The 19,176-nt window shown below is 37.6% G+C and overlaps 1 protein-coding gene across 3 annotated transcripts in view; it reads left to right on the forward strand.

The window, feature by feature from the left end:
- Nucleotides 1-19,176, forward strand: part of znf385b (zinc finger protein 385B) — a 110,345-nt gene that overhangs the window by 63,558 nt on the left and 27,611 nt on the right. For all 3 annotated transcript variants that reach the window (XM_043248684.1, XM_043248682.1, XM_043248683.1), the window contains exon 3: nt 15,639-15,781. In XM_043248684.1, the coding sequence (XP_043104619.1) occupies nt 15,639-15,781 (143 nt within the window). The remainder of the gene's footprint in view (nt 1-15,638; nt 15,782-19,176) is intronic.

The following is a 19,176-nucleotide window of genomic DNA, read 5'->3' on the forward strand; positions in this document are numbered from 1 at the left end:
TCTCATTTCTTTTTCTTTTTCTCTTTCTTTTATTCTTCCTTCTGGTGGTTTTATTTGGTGTGCCATGTTTTATTGTTCAGTGAAGTGTAGATCTTGAGAACGATGATATTGGTGGTATTTCTTTCATGCTGGTTTTTCGCCAGCCTTACATATCTGATGCATGTCTCTCAGCGGGCCAAATGTTTCCTTTCCCATCCTCCCAGAGTGGTCACAGATTTAGCGGCGGTCCCATTGCTGGCATGTCTCAGTGCGGTGAGTTCACAGGTGTCCAGAAAGCAGGTGATGGATCTCTTGAATGTTCCCAGAGCATTGTCTCTCAGTCAGTATCCTCCCGAGAACCACTAATCCTTCTGTCAACACGAGAGTCTATCTCTCCAAACGATCCGTCCGCGAACACGCACATCTCCTGCACTTCATTCTGTTGATGAGGGTCTGACAGCTGTGGATTTTGGCGGTGGGATGCATTGAATCTTCTGAGCATCCAAACACAAGAAGTTGGCTCCAGTTTTTGCCCCTTTGATTCCACCCTCCTCCTCCTCCTCCTCCTCCATCTTCTTCCAGCCTTTATCTCTCTTTCCATCCTTCATCTCTTGCAGGTGGTTTGAGTCAATCTCGTGAGTCACTCCGGGGTTCATATATAGAGTAAAATAAGAGTAAAAGATTCACCACCCACAATTCCACAGAGTGATTGAGAGAGCGAGAGTAGCCTTTCTCTGTATAGCTGTAATGCTTCTGCTCATTTGCACTTTCACTCGAGGACCTTGCTTCCATTTGCACACTTATACAGTAGTAGTAGGTATGTTCGCCTCCTATCGGAGAACAAACACCACACTTCTCCTCACACACAAATGCACACTTACACCTAAATGTGTGGGCGAAACTTTACCATCATCTCCCACAACCTGTTACGAAACAATCTGTAGAGTTTCTAGTATATGTATTACTGAAAAGCGAGTATTTGAGAGAAGTGAAACCATTTTATCGTAAAGTACACTTTGAGTGCACTAAACAGATGGTAGACGGCAGCAACGCTTTGAGAATGGGATGATGTGTTTTGTAACATTATCTTTGTGTTCATTCAGCTGAAGCCAGAAAAAATTTTTATTCCAAGTATGCAAAGACAGATGTGACTGAGCCAGCAAGTGCAGGCAAGGTCTAGTTGTACAGTACTGTTGCTAGTAGCAAATCTCAGAAATAAACCGGGTGGATAGTCACTTTTTTTTAAATGTGTGTTGGAAATGCATTTTTCAGGATTTTCAACAACAACATTAAAATAAAGCTAACTGAGACTTATCTCATCTCACAAAAACATATCAAAAAATTCTTAAATGAAACATTACAAAATATCAAAATTAAGTTAGCTTTTGCTTAGAACAACCAAAATAATCTGCCAATGGGGTAAGCAAAATAATGTTACTAAACAAGAAACCAAGAAACAATATGCTTACCCCACTGACAGATTATTTATTTTGAAAACAAGATAATTTTTCTTTGTCTTTTATATTTAATTCTGTGGCAGAAGACTTAAAGATTTTTTTTCTAAACATTCTGACTTGTGAGTTTATATCTTGCACAATTCTGACATGATGTCTCACAGTTCTGAATTAGAAGCATCTATTGAACATTTATCAATTTTTGATTAATGGAAAGAATCATCACCAAATTAATCAAAATAATCAGTGATTACTACCTAAAATGTTGACTGGAAAGTTAACCTAATTGAGTTGTAATCTTGTAACTATACATTTTTAAACGTCTGCCAACAAACACTTCAATCTATGTCCAAACCCGTACTTCCACGGAAAGACGGCAAGAAAAACATTGCCGTGTGGGAACGCTCCGCTCTGACCTGTAGATGCTCTCGTAATTCCAAGCTGTTCATTGCATCACCTGGCAATTTCTGGCAATCTAATCATTCCCTGTAGCACAAGGACACACGCTCATTGTGAGGCATGATTTCATTTACCCGTTGTCAGGAGATTTTTATTAGAAGCCACACCAACCTCGTTTTCTCAAATTGTGTTTAAAGTCACAGACTGAGCCCGCTCTGTCTCGCTCTGATGTGGACCTGAAGCACTGGCTTGTAAATCTGCATTTAAATTGAATTTAGGACATTATTAGATTTGCTTGAAATAGTGATGGCTTTGCATGTGTCGTATACATGTGAATGTCTCCACTGAAAAACACATTTGAGCAGCTGCGTGAGCATTAAGTAGTTTCATCCGACCCGCGGTCACTATGCTATCCAAAAAGGGTGTCTCTTTACACCTTACGTCTAGCTGCGATTGACGGCCTTTGTGTGATCTAGTCTGACAGAGAATGTGCCAGAATTATGCCTTCTGTTTTCTTTTCAGCACCACTTATGATCTATGACTGACTTCATAAAGCCATGTAAGCCGGCTAATAGTTGGTCTATTTTAGTATCGTATCCATTTACACAAGACAGTCAGTCAACACTAAGCCCAGACTTATTAAATCCTAAAATATGTTTTGAAGTCAGCGTGAAATCAAAATTGATCCCATCTACTTTTTGTGCAATATGAATTTGGCTCGCAAATCTTCCTCACAATGTGACTTAATGTCCCACGGCTGTAACTTTTTGTCATATACATGCAAATTTTATATCGAAAGTTTGTATCTCAAAATTGTTACTTCGTGCTACAGTGTGACTATGTTGTATTGCAAAGTGTGTCATTTTAATTTTGATGCAATATTACTAGTAGTCAGGGTCACATGATCCTTCGAAAATCATTCTAACATGCTGATTTGTGGCTCAAGAAAAGGAAAAGGGTGGTAAAGCAATCGGTGGGGGGCAGAGTTCAGTAAGGAGACAGCTCTGGGGAAAAAAGATGGTTCTTGTTCTGGGGCATCTGAAGCGCCTACCGGAAGGCAGAGAGAAAACAGTCCGTGGGCAGGGTGAGAGGAGTCCTTAAGAATATTGTGTGCTCGGCACAGACAGTGTTTCTTCTGGGTGTCCTCAATGGCTGGAAATGGAGATCCTGGGATGCGCTGGACGGTTTTCACCAACCCCTGCAGTGCCTTGCGCTCAGCAACAGAGCAGCCCCCATACCAGTCTGTGACACTTGTTTTTTATGGATGGATGAAAGTCAAAAGAACAGCTTTTTTTTTTAAATATGATTAATTTTTAACATTATGTCAGGCATCATTGCTGAATAAAAAGCGATTAATTAATTTTTTATTAATGTTTGATTTCAAATATTTGAATGGTAGTGTATTTCTTAAAATTGAGACAACTGTGACTTTAAATGTCACAGTGTGCTTTTTTCAAATACCAAATCCCATCATTTATCGGGTAATGAAGTAAATGGCCTGCAAATTGCTTTTCATGTTGACATTAAAATGCGTGTGCGTGTGTGTGTGTGTGTGTGTGTGTGTGTGTGTGTGTGTGTGTCTGTGACCTACCCTGTAGCAGTTAATGCATGCTCTGACACATTGAGCTGTGGTGCACATGCAGCCAATTCAGGCTTGAATCTGACCACCGTTTCGGATCTGTCCACTCTCCATAAAAGTGGACAATGTTGGTTTGATTTCAGAGCCTCTCAATGATTCAAACCTGATCATTACCATATCCAATTATAAAACAGAAGAGTCTTTTTGCATCAGTGAGCAGTTTTGCAGTAAGTAAATAATTTATTTAAGCAGTTTTTTTTTTTTTTTAATGCAGTGCTCTAACACATAATTCTCTTTTAATCTAATTACTATGAAAAAGCGTTTTTAGACACTGAGTGTACTCGGTGCACCAGCTAGTTTGTAAACATGTAAACCTGCCGTGTGGGGGTGGAAGTAGAGCTGAATGCTGCTGTTATAATACCACTGGGTTTATATGCTCTTATGCATTACATTTCACCATTGCAGTGTGTTTTTTCCGTTGCTCTTTTAGACTCTCCTCTGCGTGGCTTCACATCAGATCAAGCTAATATCATTGACCTGCTGTCGTCTTACTAATTAATATCTTTGTGATGGACGGAAGAAACTCGCCCCTTAGCAGACATTTCACATCCGTAGTGATTTACGGTGCACTAATTACATGGACAGTCCCTCTGGAGGAACCGAGGGTTAAGTGCTGTCCTCAGAAGCCTCATTGATGAATGAATAGGATGGTGTCTTCAGTTTCTGAGTCACCTGATTTGAACTTGAAACTTTGATGTTAGCAACCTTGATCCAAATGTAATGCTAATTTAAATAATTGTGTGTCTCTCTTATTTTTTCTTTACAACACAGTTTTATTTTAGTTTTAAAATACTAATACAGGAAGACCTGCGTGTTAAATGACAGGATTTTCATATTTTTAGGTTGTTAATTAATTTTTTCCCCTCTGTCAATTAACATTTATTTACAATATATAGCACTTTATGCAACATAAAGCTATTTTATAGGAATAAGAAAGAAATAAGACTATATACATGGTAAAGTATGTGTGTGTGTGTGTGTGTGTGTGTGTGTGTGTGTATATATATATATATATATATATATATATATATATATATATATATATATATATATATATATATATATATATAGCAAGTCAAAGGCAGAATAAAGTGGCAGAAATTTCTTTTCAAAATATAAAAAGAATAGTTTAGGCAAAAAGAAAACCTCATTATTCTGTTGTTCCAAACCCGCAAGGTTTGTGTTTTTGTGAGGAAAAAAAAAAAAAAGGTGCTAAACTGATCTTTTCCATACAATGAAAGTAAACTGAGACTGTCAAACTCTTAAAAGGACACAAGAAAGCTCTATAAAAGTATACTATAAAAATGTGGCTTTGTGCGCTAAATTCCAAGGCTTCTGAAGTTATAAAACTTTTTTTTTTTTGTTTTTTTTGCGGGACTGAATTTTAGCTGTAAACTCCACATTGTCATTTGCAAAACACCAAGTCGCATAGAACCAGTGGCGCGAGTTGTATGGACCGCTTCTGTATCTACGATCTTCTACTGAATGAAGAAGCACATCACTGAAATTTTGATGAATAATTTTGGTTGAAATGAAGTCATGCACGAGGTGGATAAATGATGACAGGATTTTCATTTCTGTCTGAACTACATCTTAAACAGCAGAAGCAAACCGCCATTGAGTTTAATCGTGCACCTGCTCGCGGATATTCTAAACACTGTAGATCACAGAGACAGTCTGCTGTTGGGCTGAATTATTTTCTCTCCTTGGAGATCTCCTTTATACGAGCAGAATCAAATTCAGATGTGTGGGTTGGGCTGCGCTCTCAGAGAATAGCTGCAGCAATGAATGTTCATCGTTTATGGCAAGGATGAATAAGCCCCTGTATCCCGGGCCTGATGTGTGCTCATTTAATCCCAAACATTTTCCTTTTGTTGGCGTAGGAAATTGTCCTCAAACTGTCAGCATTGAGTGTTTCTGCGATTCAGAGTGTTCTCCTGTTGTTTAATTCTTCAAGCTGCATCTCGCCGCAGCCTTTCTTTTTTTCGGTTTCCGTTCAGTGGGTTTCTACGCTTCCAATAGTAACAGCCAGAAAAATATGAAGTCATAACCACAGTATCTGTTTTCCCCTGTACAAAAGCTTAAGAAACATTATCCCAGTCTAATAACGTACACCCTTTGGAAAGGCCTTTTTTAGGAATTAGCGATGAAATCATTCTCCGAGGGCCATTTAATAGGAAAAGTCACTCTCAGTTGGGTTTGGAACGCCATCAAGATATGGGATGGCTTAATTTGCTCAAAGTACTGGTCTTGCTTGTTTTTCCAGCTAGATCTGAAAAGCTTCACCTCCACCCTCATTTACTGCACACTACTATAATTGCATAAATCCAGCTGTTATTTCGCCTTGTGGGTGTAAATATCAGGGCAGTGCTATATGTGGAGATACAAATGAGATGTTTATGATCTCTGAAAACTCTTTTGCTGTAGTGTTTACTGAACTGCAAAGATGTGCTTTGCTTTGTTTTTTTCGTCGCAGCTTGGTTTAGATTAGGTTTCAGATGACATCTGAGCCGGTGCAGGTCCAGTACGATTTCTCTTCGCCGCTCATTTGTTGCAGCAGGTGGCTAGAGACCTGCGGGGTGCGAGTTAGTGACCACATCTCAAGATCTCCCTCGCTCGCTCTATCTCTCTTTCTCAGCTTGGTTTCTTGCTTCCAGTACAAGGATTAAACCGATTAAATCCCACCTGCCACAGATGCACCCTCCCCCCCTGAGGAGACCCCCTTCCCGAAACCTACCTCACCTTTTCCATTCCCGCCTGGGAGAGATGGAGCGAAAACCTAGACCTGACAAACAGCCTGGACTCAGAGACCGCACAGGGTAGTGAATGAATCATTTCTTCTGAGTTGGATCTTTTCGATGTGAATCAGTTTGCAAGAAAACATTCGGAAACATTCAGTCTTGAATCATTCACGTCACGTTATTTTAATGATTAAGTGTGCTGTAAATATATATATATATAGACCACAGAAATTAATTACATTTTAAAATATATTGCAATAGATTTTTTATTTTATTTTAGATTTGTAATAGTATTTAGGTTAAAATTTAGGTTAAAAATAAAAATAAAAATACCGGCCTCAAACCTTTGAACTTTTGTACACTACCTCTCTTTGCCGTTTTTGCATATTAAAAAAAGAATGTAGTAATTTAATTTATAAAAACCATCTGTGCTGCATTGCATTGATTTGCTGCAAAGCATGTAATAACTTAATTAAATTAATAACTATTAATTTATTTGTGTTTATTAATGTGCAGTAAAAACAGTACTATTGTAAAATAATATAATATAAAAATGTTTTCTGTAATATATTTGAATATACTTGAATAAATTCTACAATGTCAGACCAAAAAAATTGTAGTTCTCCCAACTCAAAATCTTCTAGTGACTTGTTGCATTTAAATTTTTCTATTGGCCCAGTTGAATTTACGGTTTACTGTCAGTTTACTGTTTTTTAATCGTGGCAACAGTTGTCCCAACAGAAAATTTGCAGAGCAGAAAATCAACTGGGCGATGGAAAAAAATTTTGATGCAATAAGTCAATAGAGTTTGGAGGTCAAAGTGAATTAGTGATTTAAATGAATCATTTAATCATTTTTTGAGTATTTATTTTAACAAACTGTTCAATAGAAGCGATTTGCCATGAGTCAGAACTGCCATCACTCCAGGATGTTCATGTGTAGCTTTGACATTTTTCACAAAGCTGTCCAGTAGTGGGAGAATAGTGCACACAGAAAGTTCCCCAAACTTAGACTTTTGACTCCAGAAGCTCTGCTTGATTCCATGCGTCGTTCCAAAGTGTTACAATTCAGTCACCGTGATTAATGGAGAGTGAATTTTTGGCAGTTGTTGTTCTGTATGCAGTGAATTAATGTTAGGACTCTATTCAAGGACACGTATCCTCTGTTTTGTGCTGCAGGCTTCTTTATGCTGTCACATTTCTCTTGATTCATCAGAAGGTATTCGTATAGTATTTCTTGCATCGTGTGCTTTGGAGGATACCTTGGATTTTTTTTTTTTTTTCACGGCCAGTTTTAAAAGGTAAAGTATTCGAGATTTGTGTGTGAAAAACTTTTGGTAATCTTTTCATGCATTCTTCATGAGTAAATACTTTCTCTGAGAGTACTTTTCTCCACGCTTTTCGTGAACTGTGTTTATATTTTAAAAAGAATAAATCTGTTGAAAATCCCTGTCAAACTCTTAAGAGGGCTAAATTTGGAATGAAAAGTCAATTCGTGCGGTATTCCTCACTTATTTTTATCTCCCAGAGTGCCCCTGTGAGATAAGGTGCATGTTGGCTAACCTTTGGGAAAAGAGCAGCCTCACACAGCGTACCATTTGATTTGCCGTTGTCAAATACAATCAGACGGAGAGACTCTGAATTGCGAAAGGGTGAAGGTGAGCCAAGGGGCTCTCGCCAGCTCTCGTTCCTTCTCCGCGGGAGGGTCCGACCTCTCACTAAATCAACGCTGCAAATGTCACGGCGTCCCATCCGACAAGGCAAAGTACAGATAAGCACTTCGGTCCTGACCTACTGTGGCCCAAAAGGATTTTAGACACTTAAGTCACACTTAAAACTGTACAAATGTCACTGCTTTAGATAACAAAATAGGAAAGAAAGTATCTGCAAACTGCTTTAACTGAAAAATAACTTTTAAAAACACATATTTGAAAGAACTCCTCAAACTCACGAGTGATAAAAATAGTAATAATGCATGATATTAAGTTAAAATATATAGTTTTTATTTTTAATGTAATAAACATATTAGAAGGATAACATGCTCAAGGATATTGTTTTAAATCATAATTATAATGGGTGTTCTGCCTAATATTTTGGTGAAAACAGTATTTAATGCTGCAATAAATGAATAATATCTTATTCAGCAATGCATTTAAAATATAGCGAAAGTGACAATAAAAGATTTGTAATGTTTGTATGTTAAAAGATGCTGTTTAATGAATGTTCTGTTGATTAATGAATCCAGACAAAATTACTTGTTTTCCAAAAAGGCAGTATTCAACATTGATCGTAAGAATAACCACTGAATAACTGAATGATGATTAATAATAACTGTGCACCAAATCAGCATATTCAAATGAATTTCTGAAGAATCCCTGTCACTGAAAACAGGAGTAATGGCTGCTAAAAATGTAGATTTTCGATCACAGTAATAAATTACATTTTTTAAATATATTCAAATTTGAAATGGTTATTTTAAATAGCAATAATATTTCACTGTTTTTATTGTATTTTTAATCAAATAAATGCAGCTATAGTGCATATAGTAGACCTTATTCAAAAACATTTAAAGTCCTATTTAATACCACACATCTGATCAGTTGTGTATATTAACAAATCGACATTTTCAAAGCTTTTGACAAGTGGAAAGTGTTTCCAATGAAGCTTTAGCTTGAAAAGTATGTTTGGCCTATGTTTCGATATTTCACTACAGTCCATTGACATTCAAACATTTTTCAGTGTTGCTGAAGTGTCTAAATATTGTTTTTTGGCCGCTGTGTGTTGCAGTTGTATTAATGGCGCTGAAGTCTGCTGGCCGTTTGCTCGTAGAGCAAATCTCTGAGAGACGAGTGCCGCTGCCAGCTGCTGCTCAGGCATTTCATTTCTCGAATCGGACTTGGAAGCTCATGGCTAGATGATGAAACCGAGTTGAAAGAGAAGCTTGGGTCAAGGCTGATTTAAATATTTTCTTTTTATCTTCTCGATTTCAGACTTCATTCTCTGCAAAAAAAAAAAAAAAAAAAGCTGATGACTTTGAGTCAACAGAAGATCATTTTGACAGCTTCCGTAAGCTTTGATTACAGACCATTCGATCACTCTCAGTTGAATGGTACTTATCCAGCTAGACTGACCTTTGAACTCGGTTTCGTGGTTGTACACCTTGTACACCTTGCTTTGTTTCCACAGTCAGAAGTGGTCTGCTGGTTTCTTTGTATATCTGCAATTCAAGGTCTGTCAAGCCAGATAAGTCTAATGCCCCCACGGGCCCTTCAGAGTCCGCTCACTGACTGTCTGATGCATATTGTAAACACAAAACAGAAAGAGCTACATGTCTCAGGATATTCTGAGAGCTGGGTATCAAGAGCCTGCTAACCCACCTGGAAACAAAGATTAAAGTGATTTTAGGAAAGAAAAGTGGTTATACAATTTCCCCATGAAGATTTAAGTTTGGTATATAAAATGGCATGTATATAAATGGCACATAAATGAAAATCCATCTTGTCACTTTTCATATAGGAAAGCGAACATTTCTATTTGGGAAGATCCTTGTCAGAATATATAATTTATCTGCACATTTTGATTTGCAAAAGATTTTCGTTTTAAACCCAGTTTGACAACAAGTTCAAAGTTTAGGTTTGGTAATATTTTTTGATATTCTGTGTACAAAATAAATACGCACCGTACATGTAACATCTAAGCAAAACTTTTATTTTGGATGTGGTCGCTAACAATCACAATTTTCAGAACTTCATAATTGACCCGACCTCAAACGTCATAAAAAAAACATTAATCATACGGCTTTGTTCGCATATAACATAAATACAGACATTTCCCAGGCAGCAGGTTGCAGCTAAATGACAAATTAGCATTTTAGAAGGAAAGTATGTAGTAATGAAATTGCAAAACACAATGCAATACTCTGTTTTGAAAATGAAGAAAGAAGTGTTTTCTAAAGAACCCGAAGACTGCCTGCGGACACATTTTCAGCTTTACTAACAAGCTATCAGGCAGGAGGCTAAAAACACTAGCGGGTCTTTGTGAGGTTGTTAAAAAACCCCTGTTGTTTACCTGGCCGGGGTAGTTCAGTTTTGGATTATATGCTGCAATTCATTCTAACCTTTCAGTTACCTTTACTAATGACATGCAGCTCATAAGCTTCTGGTGGTGCAGCTAATTTTTTTTTAGCATTGTTAGGAGAAGCTAACCTTGGAAACAGCAAAATGGTATGATCATTACAGTACCTGCTTCAACAACTGAATGCGGTATGTTGGAGTGCTTTGTGCGAGTGTAAGGCTCTTTAGCCCGTTGGAGGCTGATTGGACTTTGGTTGGTGCTATTTTTTCCTTAAAGAGGTTAATTACTACATCAACAGAATCAGATGCCTAATAAACAGACATGTTAATAGATTTTACTCCATTTTACCAGTTTTTTTTAACCTCCAAATAAAAACATAACCCGTGTTCTGATTGAATTTTTATCAGCATATGCAAACATCAAATATTTCAAAAATGGAAATGAAGAGTTTCGCTGTTTTCAGGGTCAATGCGAATCCAATCACATCCTCGGGAACCTTGCAAATTACGCAGAACTTTCCTTACAGCATATTCTCTGGCTGTCACCAGCGTTTCCCAGGTAACAGTCATTACTTTCATGGGTTTCATTCTCTGGATGCTGATGTGGTTTAAGAGATGGTGCTTTTGAATCTGTTTGAATGACACATACATTCTGGGCTCTGATAGACCTGATGACTGCCGCTGTAAGAGAAACAAACTGAATATCACACCAGAAGCTCACTGTCGAGTCTGTAATCTCCTTGAACAGAATAAATAGAACGGATGTTTTCGTCTTTAGCCTCCAAATAGTTCTTGGACAGGTACTATGGCAATAGCATTATGGTAGTTATTCATTTCCATAGCTACATGGTATGATTCATATGTCTATTTATTGTGCTGTCTCATTATACCTCTGTTTGCTTTGAGTCATAATGTTGGTCTGTTATTAAGTACCCTACATGACTATTGCCCCAGTTTTTTCTCAATTTTCAATCTGGAGAAGTTGACACTAGTTTCCAAATGCCAGTCATCTGCATATTTGAGTTGACCGACTTCATTGAAAAAGTGTATTATGGTCTCTGACTGTGATTCCACTCATTCCTAGGATATCAATTAAATCTGTTAATGTATGATCCTCAGTTGTCTATTGTGTGATGCCCAGATTTTGCCCAGATGCCCAGAGTTTGGCTTCATTGGCAAAGCAAAATAAAAACGCATAAGCATAATATTGCGTATGATACTTGTTAATTGTATTGTTTTAAAAGAGCGCTGAATATTGAGAACAGCACTGGCTCATGGTGAATATTGTGTGAATATGTGGTTTGTTTTATGTATGTGTGTCTAATATATGCCAGTATATGATACGGTAATACTACAATTAACAGTATTTTACTGTAACATATTTTACAGTGAATATCATAAATCACTGACTCTGATGCTGTTGTTTTCTCCCAGTGGTCTGTTTGCTCTGGTCTGCTTCATAACACCTGTCCTGGCCAAACACAGCTCTTTGGCTTCAGAGTGCACAATGAAGAACAGTAATTACTGCTGCCTCTTTCACACACACACACTTTATCCTGTCATCGGTTTTAGTGATTGGCCCTGACCACAGTCTTCAAACCACTGGCATGTCTGCCCTGCAACAGAGCTCCATGTCTCTCTTTAATGGTCTACTAGTATTGTTCCCAGCAATTTAAGCTGGCGCTTGAAGTAGAGTAATAGCGTGGTAGAATAAATAGAGAGAAACAACAGAAACGGTTTCTCAGGGAAATACGTTGACTTTGTTTTTAAACTCTTTGATGCATGGCTTTCATCACTTACTCCAGGGTTTAATGGTGCATCCTAACCACCATGGCTGATGACTCCTTATCCATAATTCTGTGACTGTTATACGTCACGGTGACTGAATCAAAAATCACACTCTTTGTAGGTACTTATTTTAAATAAGTAATTACTTTTGAGACCATAAATATATAAGGGAAGTATGTGATTTTGGATGAAGCCATGTGAATACTAATTTTTACCTGAATACTAAAAGGGGAAATATGTGATACTGCAAGCAGCCTGCGAATTTGTACATACTACTTTTCAAATACTTTTTTTTTTTTTTTTTTTTTACCTACTGTATAATATGGAAATATGTAATATAGATATATAGGAGATATTCTCTTATCATATACTGTTTTTCATCTACTATATAGAAGGTAGGTATGTAATTTTTGGATGCGGAATGCGTACCTATTACTTTTCACATAATATTTTTGCGTAATGTATGGTAGGGAACTATGCAGTGTCATACGCAGTCTATGATTTCAGACGTATTTATCTTTTTGCCAACCATATAGTACGGTAGTATGCAGTTTTGAATGCAGAACGTGAATATGTACATATTTCTCTTCACATACTGCGTTACTGTATTACACAGAAGCGTGCGATTTTTGGATGCAGAATGTGAATCTTTACATACTACTCTTCACATACTATTTTTGCTTATTGTATAGTAGGGAAGTACGGGATTACAGATGTAGCCTGTGAATTCTGAAATACATTTTACATACTGTTTTTCAACTAGTATAAGGCAATAGAAGGTGATTTTTTCATACTGTATAGTATGGAAGTATGCCATGTTGGATGCCGAATGTAAATCTTTACATACTACTCTTCACGTACTACTTTTGCCTACTGTATACTAGAGACGTATGCCGTTTCATATGCAGTCTGTGATTTCAGGCATATTCGTATTCTCTTTTCACATCCTTTTTTACATCTACTATATAGTACAGAAGTATGCAGTTTTTTGGATGCAGAACGTGAATCTGTACATGCTTCTCTTCACATACTCTATTACTGCTGTAGGAAAGTATGCGGTTCCAGGTGCAGCCTGTGAATCTCTTTTGCATACTGTTTTTTTTTTTACCTGCTGTATAGTATGGAAGCGTGTGATTTTTGGTTGTAAACCAAGCTACTTTTAACATGCTATTTTCACACACTGCACAGAAGGGAAGTATGCGATTACAGATGCAACCGATGTGTAAAAAGAATTGGCTGACAATCGTGATAATCCACAAAGTACCTCTGAAATACTATCCTTTATTGCAGTGGCCAGATGTGTAACTCTCTTAAAATGAATCATTTTGGCAGAGAAAAATATTGGTAATGATTATAGTCTTGTTTTGAAGTAAAAGGAATCGCTAAGAATATTTTCCTTCGCGATTAAACAATTCATGCATCAAAGCGGTTAAACTAATACGGTGAGTCAAAACCTAAATGATGAGGACAATCATTATCCATCGGAGTCTTTGCATCTCTGATGGTTTCATTAAGCTTTGAAATATGCAGCGTTTCGCCTCATCTGAACCATGAAAACGCAGTTGTTTTATTGAAACTGAATGTTCTGGTCGGGCCACAGAGCTTCAAATCACGGCTATGAATTTTGATGCCAGTCAGAGGGCCAAGTTCAGTTATTGCATGTGGTTCTCATTAAACTCAGCAAATGGGAATAAAATAAGTGTGTTTCAGCGCTCGGATGTACAGGTGGTGAGGGAGACATCTGTCTAGTGATGGAGTGTGTGCATTTGTGTTATACCGAAGTGGACTTGTTCTGGCCTCTGCATTGCAATCAGTGAGGTTTAAAAAAAGTGAAATTAGAAGCGATTTTCTTGAAATGTTGACTCTGACAGTCTGAACGGAGCGTAACCATAACAGTTTTTCTTCATCTCCATAATTTGATTTTGTTTTACAGCCACGAATGCAGTTTTATATAACCAAATAATACTTGTAAAGCAGCCACAAAACACACTACAAGACGCCTCATTGAGGACGTCTAGTCAGCCTTGACTTGTTGGACGACATCTGAAAAGAAAGCCAAAATGCATTCCCCGTGCTCTGCCTTACTCCTTTTGCCGTTTAGCTCATTTTGACAGCCATTGATTCCTTGTTTATCTTTTGCACTTTTCTTCAGGCAGACCAAATGACAAGAAAAAAGCACATTTGCAGCTTGTTTTTTTTTTTTTTTTTTTTTCCTGCAAAGAGCAAAATGTGCCACGCTAGCTTATGATTAAAGCAGCATTAGTGTGCATTATACCTCCTGGGTGCTGTGCAGTAGCTTTAGATGTTCCTGTATCCCCTGCCATGCTAAAAGCATGTTTGCTTTAGCATCGTTTTTTAGAAGCATTACAAGGATTTGTTAACCATTACATACAGAAATTCAAGACTAAGACGACATGACCGCTGTCTGCAATTTTTTTTCGACTGTACTCAAGCTGATTATGTTTCGCAGCCTGACCTCTGATTCTTACAAGGAAAGATCTTGGATCTCTTTTAGTCGGGCAGCGAACTGGAAATGACCCTTTTTTCTTTCGTCACATACATGATTAGATATCTCCATGGCGCATTACACGAGATCCTTCTTCATTACACGTCCGATTGGAGCTGTCATTTTGTCATATAAATGGACATGGTACTGCTCACGCTGATCAAAGCGCATTAGGGGCCAATTTATTCAGCGACGTTGCAGTAACGTTACAACTCTCTTCTATTATTGTAGAAGTATGTGATCCAGATCTCTAGTCAGAATGAATGACTGTAAGTAAATGAAAAGAGGCTAAGTTACTGATTGTATAGAATTAAAAATAATTTAAATGAACAAGCTTACTTATGTGACAAATACGCATGCTAAAATGACAAGGCAGGCATTTAGAAGACGCTTTTATTCAAACCCACTTACGATAGACTTGTCATTGTCACAACAGTGAAAATTTACAAACGGTCCCTTAATGAGCTTAGACCATCAGAGTTCAAGCTAAGATCATTATCCTATGTCACACCACCCCTTTGTTGAAGAAAAAGGACTCTAGTATTCCAAAATTCAGTATCAATATTTTGAACTCTTTCATTTTTACAGAGACTCGTTTTATTAAGTCATTTTAACTTTCTGTTTAGTTTTACTTATTTTATTGCTTAAGTTGGCAAGGCAGTGTTTAAAATTTTAGATAGATAGATATTTCTTTTTTTTATCAATACAGTGATAATGAATAAATGAAGTGAGATTTATTTCTCTGCGAATAATGTGCATGCAAATGATGTTTTAAAGGGATAGTTCACCCAAAAATGAGGAAGACCGAATTTTCATATGTAAATGAACTACATTTGGAACATTGCATACCAGAACTAGTCTGTTTTTGTGCCAGTCTTCCTCCCCAGAGCACCAAGGTATTCTGCTTCTTTGGCCAGTTTCTTCTTATCAATGCCTGTTCTCCAATGCCTCTCATCTTGCTTTCCTCATCTACGCTTGAGTGGATGCAAGAAGGGATGTTTTATCCCCAAAGCATTGCAAGTTTTGTGTCCTAACTCTCTCCACTCTTCTTCCACTCCAGGAAGTTCCTGTCATAGCAACACGCTCCCCGCTTTGGTTCGGACTCCTTCTCTAATGATGCAGTCCGGTCTGGACATGAAGCCTTTCATGACCTTCCCCGTGGAGAGCTCCTCTCCGGTCGGCCTGTTCCCTAATTTCAATACGGTAAGCAAGCATGCTTTCATCTCCCTGCTCTTGGCCGCCTGCCCCTTTAATGTTGGCCTCGTTCCTGTGTGTGTTGACACTGATGGAATTAAAACCTTCTCTGAAAATCATGGAGTGAGGAGGGATAATGCTCTTTGTTAGGTGTATATCGTCCTTCACAAACTGAAGCTTGTGTGGTCGTTTGGAAGAGGGTTCAATAATTGCGTGCTAGCGGCTATTTAGGATGGCGTAATATAGAATTGAGCCATAAGGTTAGCAGATAGCAGGGGAAAAAAACAATGCTGAATCCAATCCTGCAGAGTTAGGACAGCAAAATAAACCAGCTTTTTAATGTTTAAACGGTAATTAGGTATTTACAACCTTGCCAAATTAGGCAGATGCCAGCAGGGACAGGTTGTGCAACGTGCCCCTCATCAAACAACTAAGTAAGGTAAAGTAAGAATATTTTTACCAATCTTTTTTCTGTAAGAAATTAATAATTTTTTTTAAAGCAAGGTCACATTAAATTGATCAGAAATGGCGCTGAAGACATTTATAAGGCTACAAAAGATAAATGCTAGTCTTTAGAACTTTCTGTTCACCAAAGAATTCTAAGAAATGTTTGTTGAGCAGCAGATCAGAATATTGATTGATTTCTAAAGCATCATAATACATTCAAGATTCGAGCCCTGATGTTGAAAGAGCTTTGCGTCTTAAGAATTGATTCTATTTAATTGTATGTCTAAAACATATTGTTGTAGAAAACAATTATTGTAACGTGTAATGATAATTCATAATATTCCCATTTTTATTGTGTTTTAATGAAATAAGTGCAGCCTTGTGGGTCATCTTTCAAAACTTCTTTCATCTTTCAACTTCTTTTAAAAATGTTACTGTGGCAAACTGTTGTGTAAGTGTTCACTAGCAGCTAGGATGAACTAAAATGAATTTTGTCAACTGCAAGGTGTTTTTTTTTTGCAAAATTATTGGTTGCCAGGAGGATAATTCCAAATATGATACATTTAGTATATTGTTGACCCTAGTGGTTCAATGTTTAAGTCACAGATGGGATCGTTTTTGGGTTCAGCAATAACAAAAAACCCAATATAACTTTGCTTTCCATTTATCATTTGACATACTTTAAGGTCCTCTTCAATACCACAGCATAAAAGTACTAGCCTAACTAAGAAATAGCATAGATAATTACAACAGCACAAAGTTAGAAATAAAATAAGGTTGGTAGCATTCAGGTACGGAAATGTAATAATTAAGTGTAAAATAGCACTGCATAGTGTTTACTGTATAAATTACATATATATTCATCTTTTTCAAAGCTTGATTAGCATTAATGACATTTAATGACAGGCTGCTGTCCCTGATGCACGGGTCCAATGATACGCTTCAAAAACTTTTACCAGAAGGACTATTATGAGTATTTTATCAGAATTGTGTCCGTTCAGATGCAAGAAGGTGCAAAGGGAGATTCAGTTCGGTGTTCATGCAGCGTCTGAAACTGAATACCAGATCGAGTTCTCTTTCACCTCTCCTTTTGAATCCCTTGAGTGTGCAAACACGCATGAATTGGTGAATTCAATATTTTTTTTCACCTAATTCTCTTCTGGATCATTGTTTTAAACATCCTTACCTAAACTCTCTCCGTTCCTAGCAGACCGTAGGCAAGACATTAAGGCATCGCTGACAAATTGGTCATTTTTGCTCCCACTGTTCAACATGAGATGATGTTTTACTTTTTTACGATATTAAAACAGCAGCAATATCAGATGTTTAGTTAAAGGCAGAATGTCTGCAGTCGTGTCGACCCCTCACGCATTGATTCAAGCCCCTGATCCAACCCCCAAAATGAGAGGGAGCAAAATCGATTTGTGCTTTTATCTCCACACCCAGACTGCTGTAGTGATGGCAATGAAGGGAGACAGAGAGAGCGGCTGATGGGATCTGGAATAGAAAGAAAGTCAGTCTGAATTTGGGGCTTGTTTAACTGCCGTGGTTTTATTGTGCACCTTGAAACCTTTCTTTTTCTTTCTTTTCACTTTCTCCCTCTGTCCCTTTCGCTTTCTTGTCACTCTTCTCACTTTCCGCAATGCACCGTCCTGCTGTGACTCAAGGTGACAGGGCTCTTTAAAGTGGTTAGTAAAGGCCAAGCCTTGGGTCAGTGTGGCACAAGGATGGCGTGCCGTTCCGAATTACAGAATTAAATTACAATGTATTTCCAATTGACTAATAACTAAGTTATGTGTGTGTGTTTGTGTGTGTGTGTGTGTGTCTGAGAGAGACAGAGAGAAAAATAGAGTGTGTGAATTACCTTTGAGTCTGTGCATCTCTCAAAAGTGTATGGCTAAAACTGTGAAATTTTAAAGGAACACTTCATTGTTTTTGTAAATAGGCTCATTCTCCAACTCCCTAAGTTAATAAATTGAGTTTTACCATTTTGGAATCCATTTAGCCGTTTAGGATACCATTTCATCCATGCTTAGCTTAGCGTAGATCATTGAATCCAATTAGACCAGTAGCATCGCGTTCAAAAATGAAGTTTTTCCTATTTAAAACGTGATCTATATAATCTAGGAAGTTTGCTGCCTTACCATGGCCACTAAAGGTGCAGTGATATGTGGAAAATAGTCCCCAGCTTGCAAGACACGCTCCCTGTGCAAACAAGAGGTTTCTGGCTGTTCAAAAACTCAACAGTAAAACTCAACTTATCGACTCTGGGGGAGTTGGAGAAAAAAAAAAGTGTTCGTTTTAGTTCATTTTCTTCACTAACAGCGCCATTGTTATCTCACTTGTAAGAAGCCAAATTGTTTTTTAGTTGATGTTACGGATAAAGTGGTCAGTAGCACTAAAAACATTAGCGTTTATGTTAATGTCTGTGTGTCTCTGAAGGAGAGAGTGAGAGAGACAGAGTATGTGCTTTTTCCATACATTATAAAATGTGTATTTATATATACGTATGTGTGTGTGTGTGTGTATACGCACAAACATATAATGCTTCCTGCAAATTTGTAAATCTGTCTGCAGTTGACCGCACTGTTTTTATGGCCCAGCACCCAACGGATTGCACAGAAAATAAACAAATAAACAAGGCAAAAGCTGTCATAATTACTGCTTGACTGTTGGTGCAAATCAAGAGGTTCTCCAGGCTGCAATCACGCCACCGCAAAATTAGCGTAATTATACCATCTCCCTACAAGGCCATCAAATGAATTATTTTCTCCTAATGAAACTAATCACAGTAGTCTCTGTTGAGCTTTCCAGGAATGGCATAGGCTAATTATAGTTAGTGATGCGCATGATTTGTGGGTATTTTGGAGGTATCGCTTGATCAGCGCTGCTGTTTGTTTGTCCCTTATACTCATGTCATGGTGACTCCCCTCCAATCAGCATCTATGCTTCCGAGT

Source organism: Puntigrus tetrazona, chromosome 9 (genome assembly GCF_018831695.1).
Source record: "Puntigrus tetrazona isolate hp1 chromosome 9, ASM1883169v1, whole genome shotgun sequence".
Taxonomy (NCBI): domain Eukaryota; kingdom Metazoa; phylum Chordata; class Actinopteri; order Cypriniformes; family Cyprinidae; genus Puntigrus; species Puntigrus tetrazona.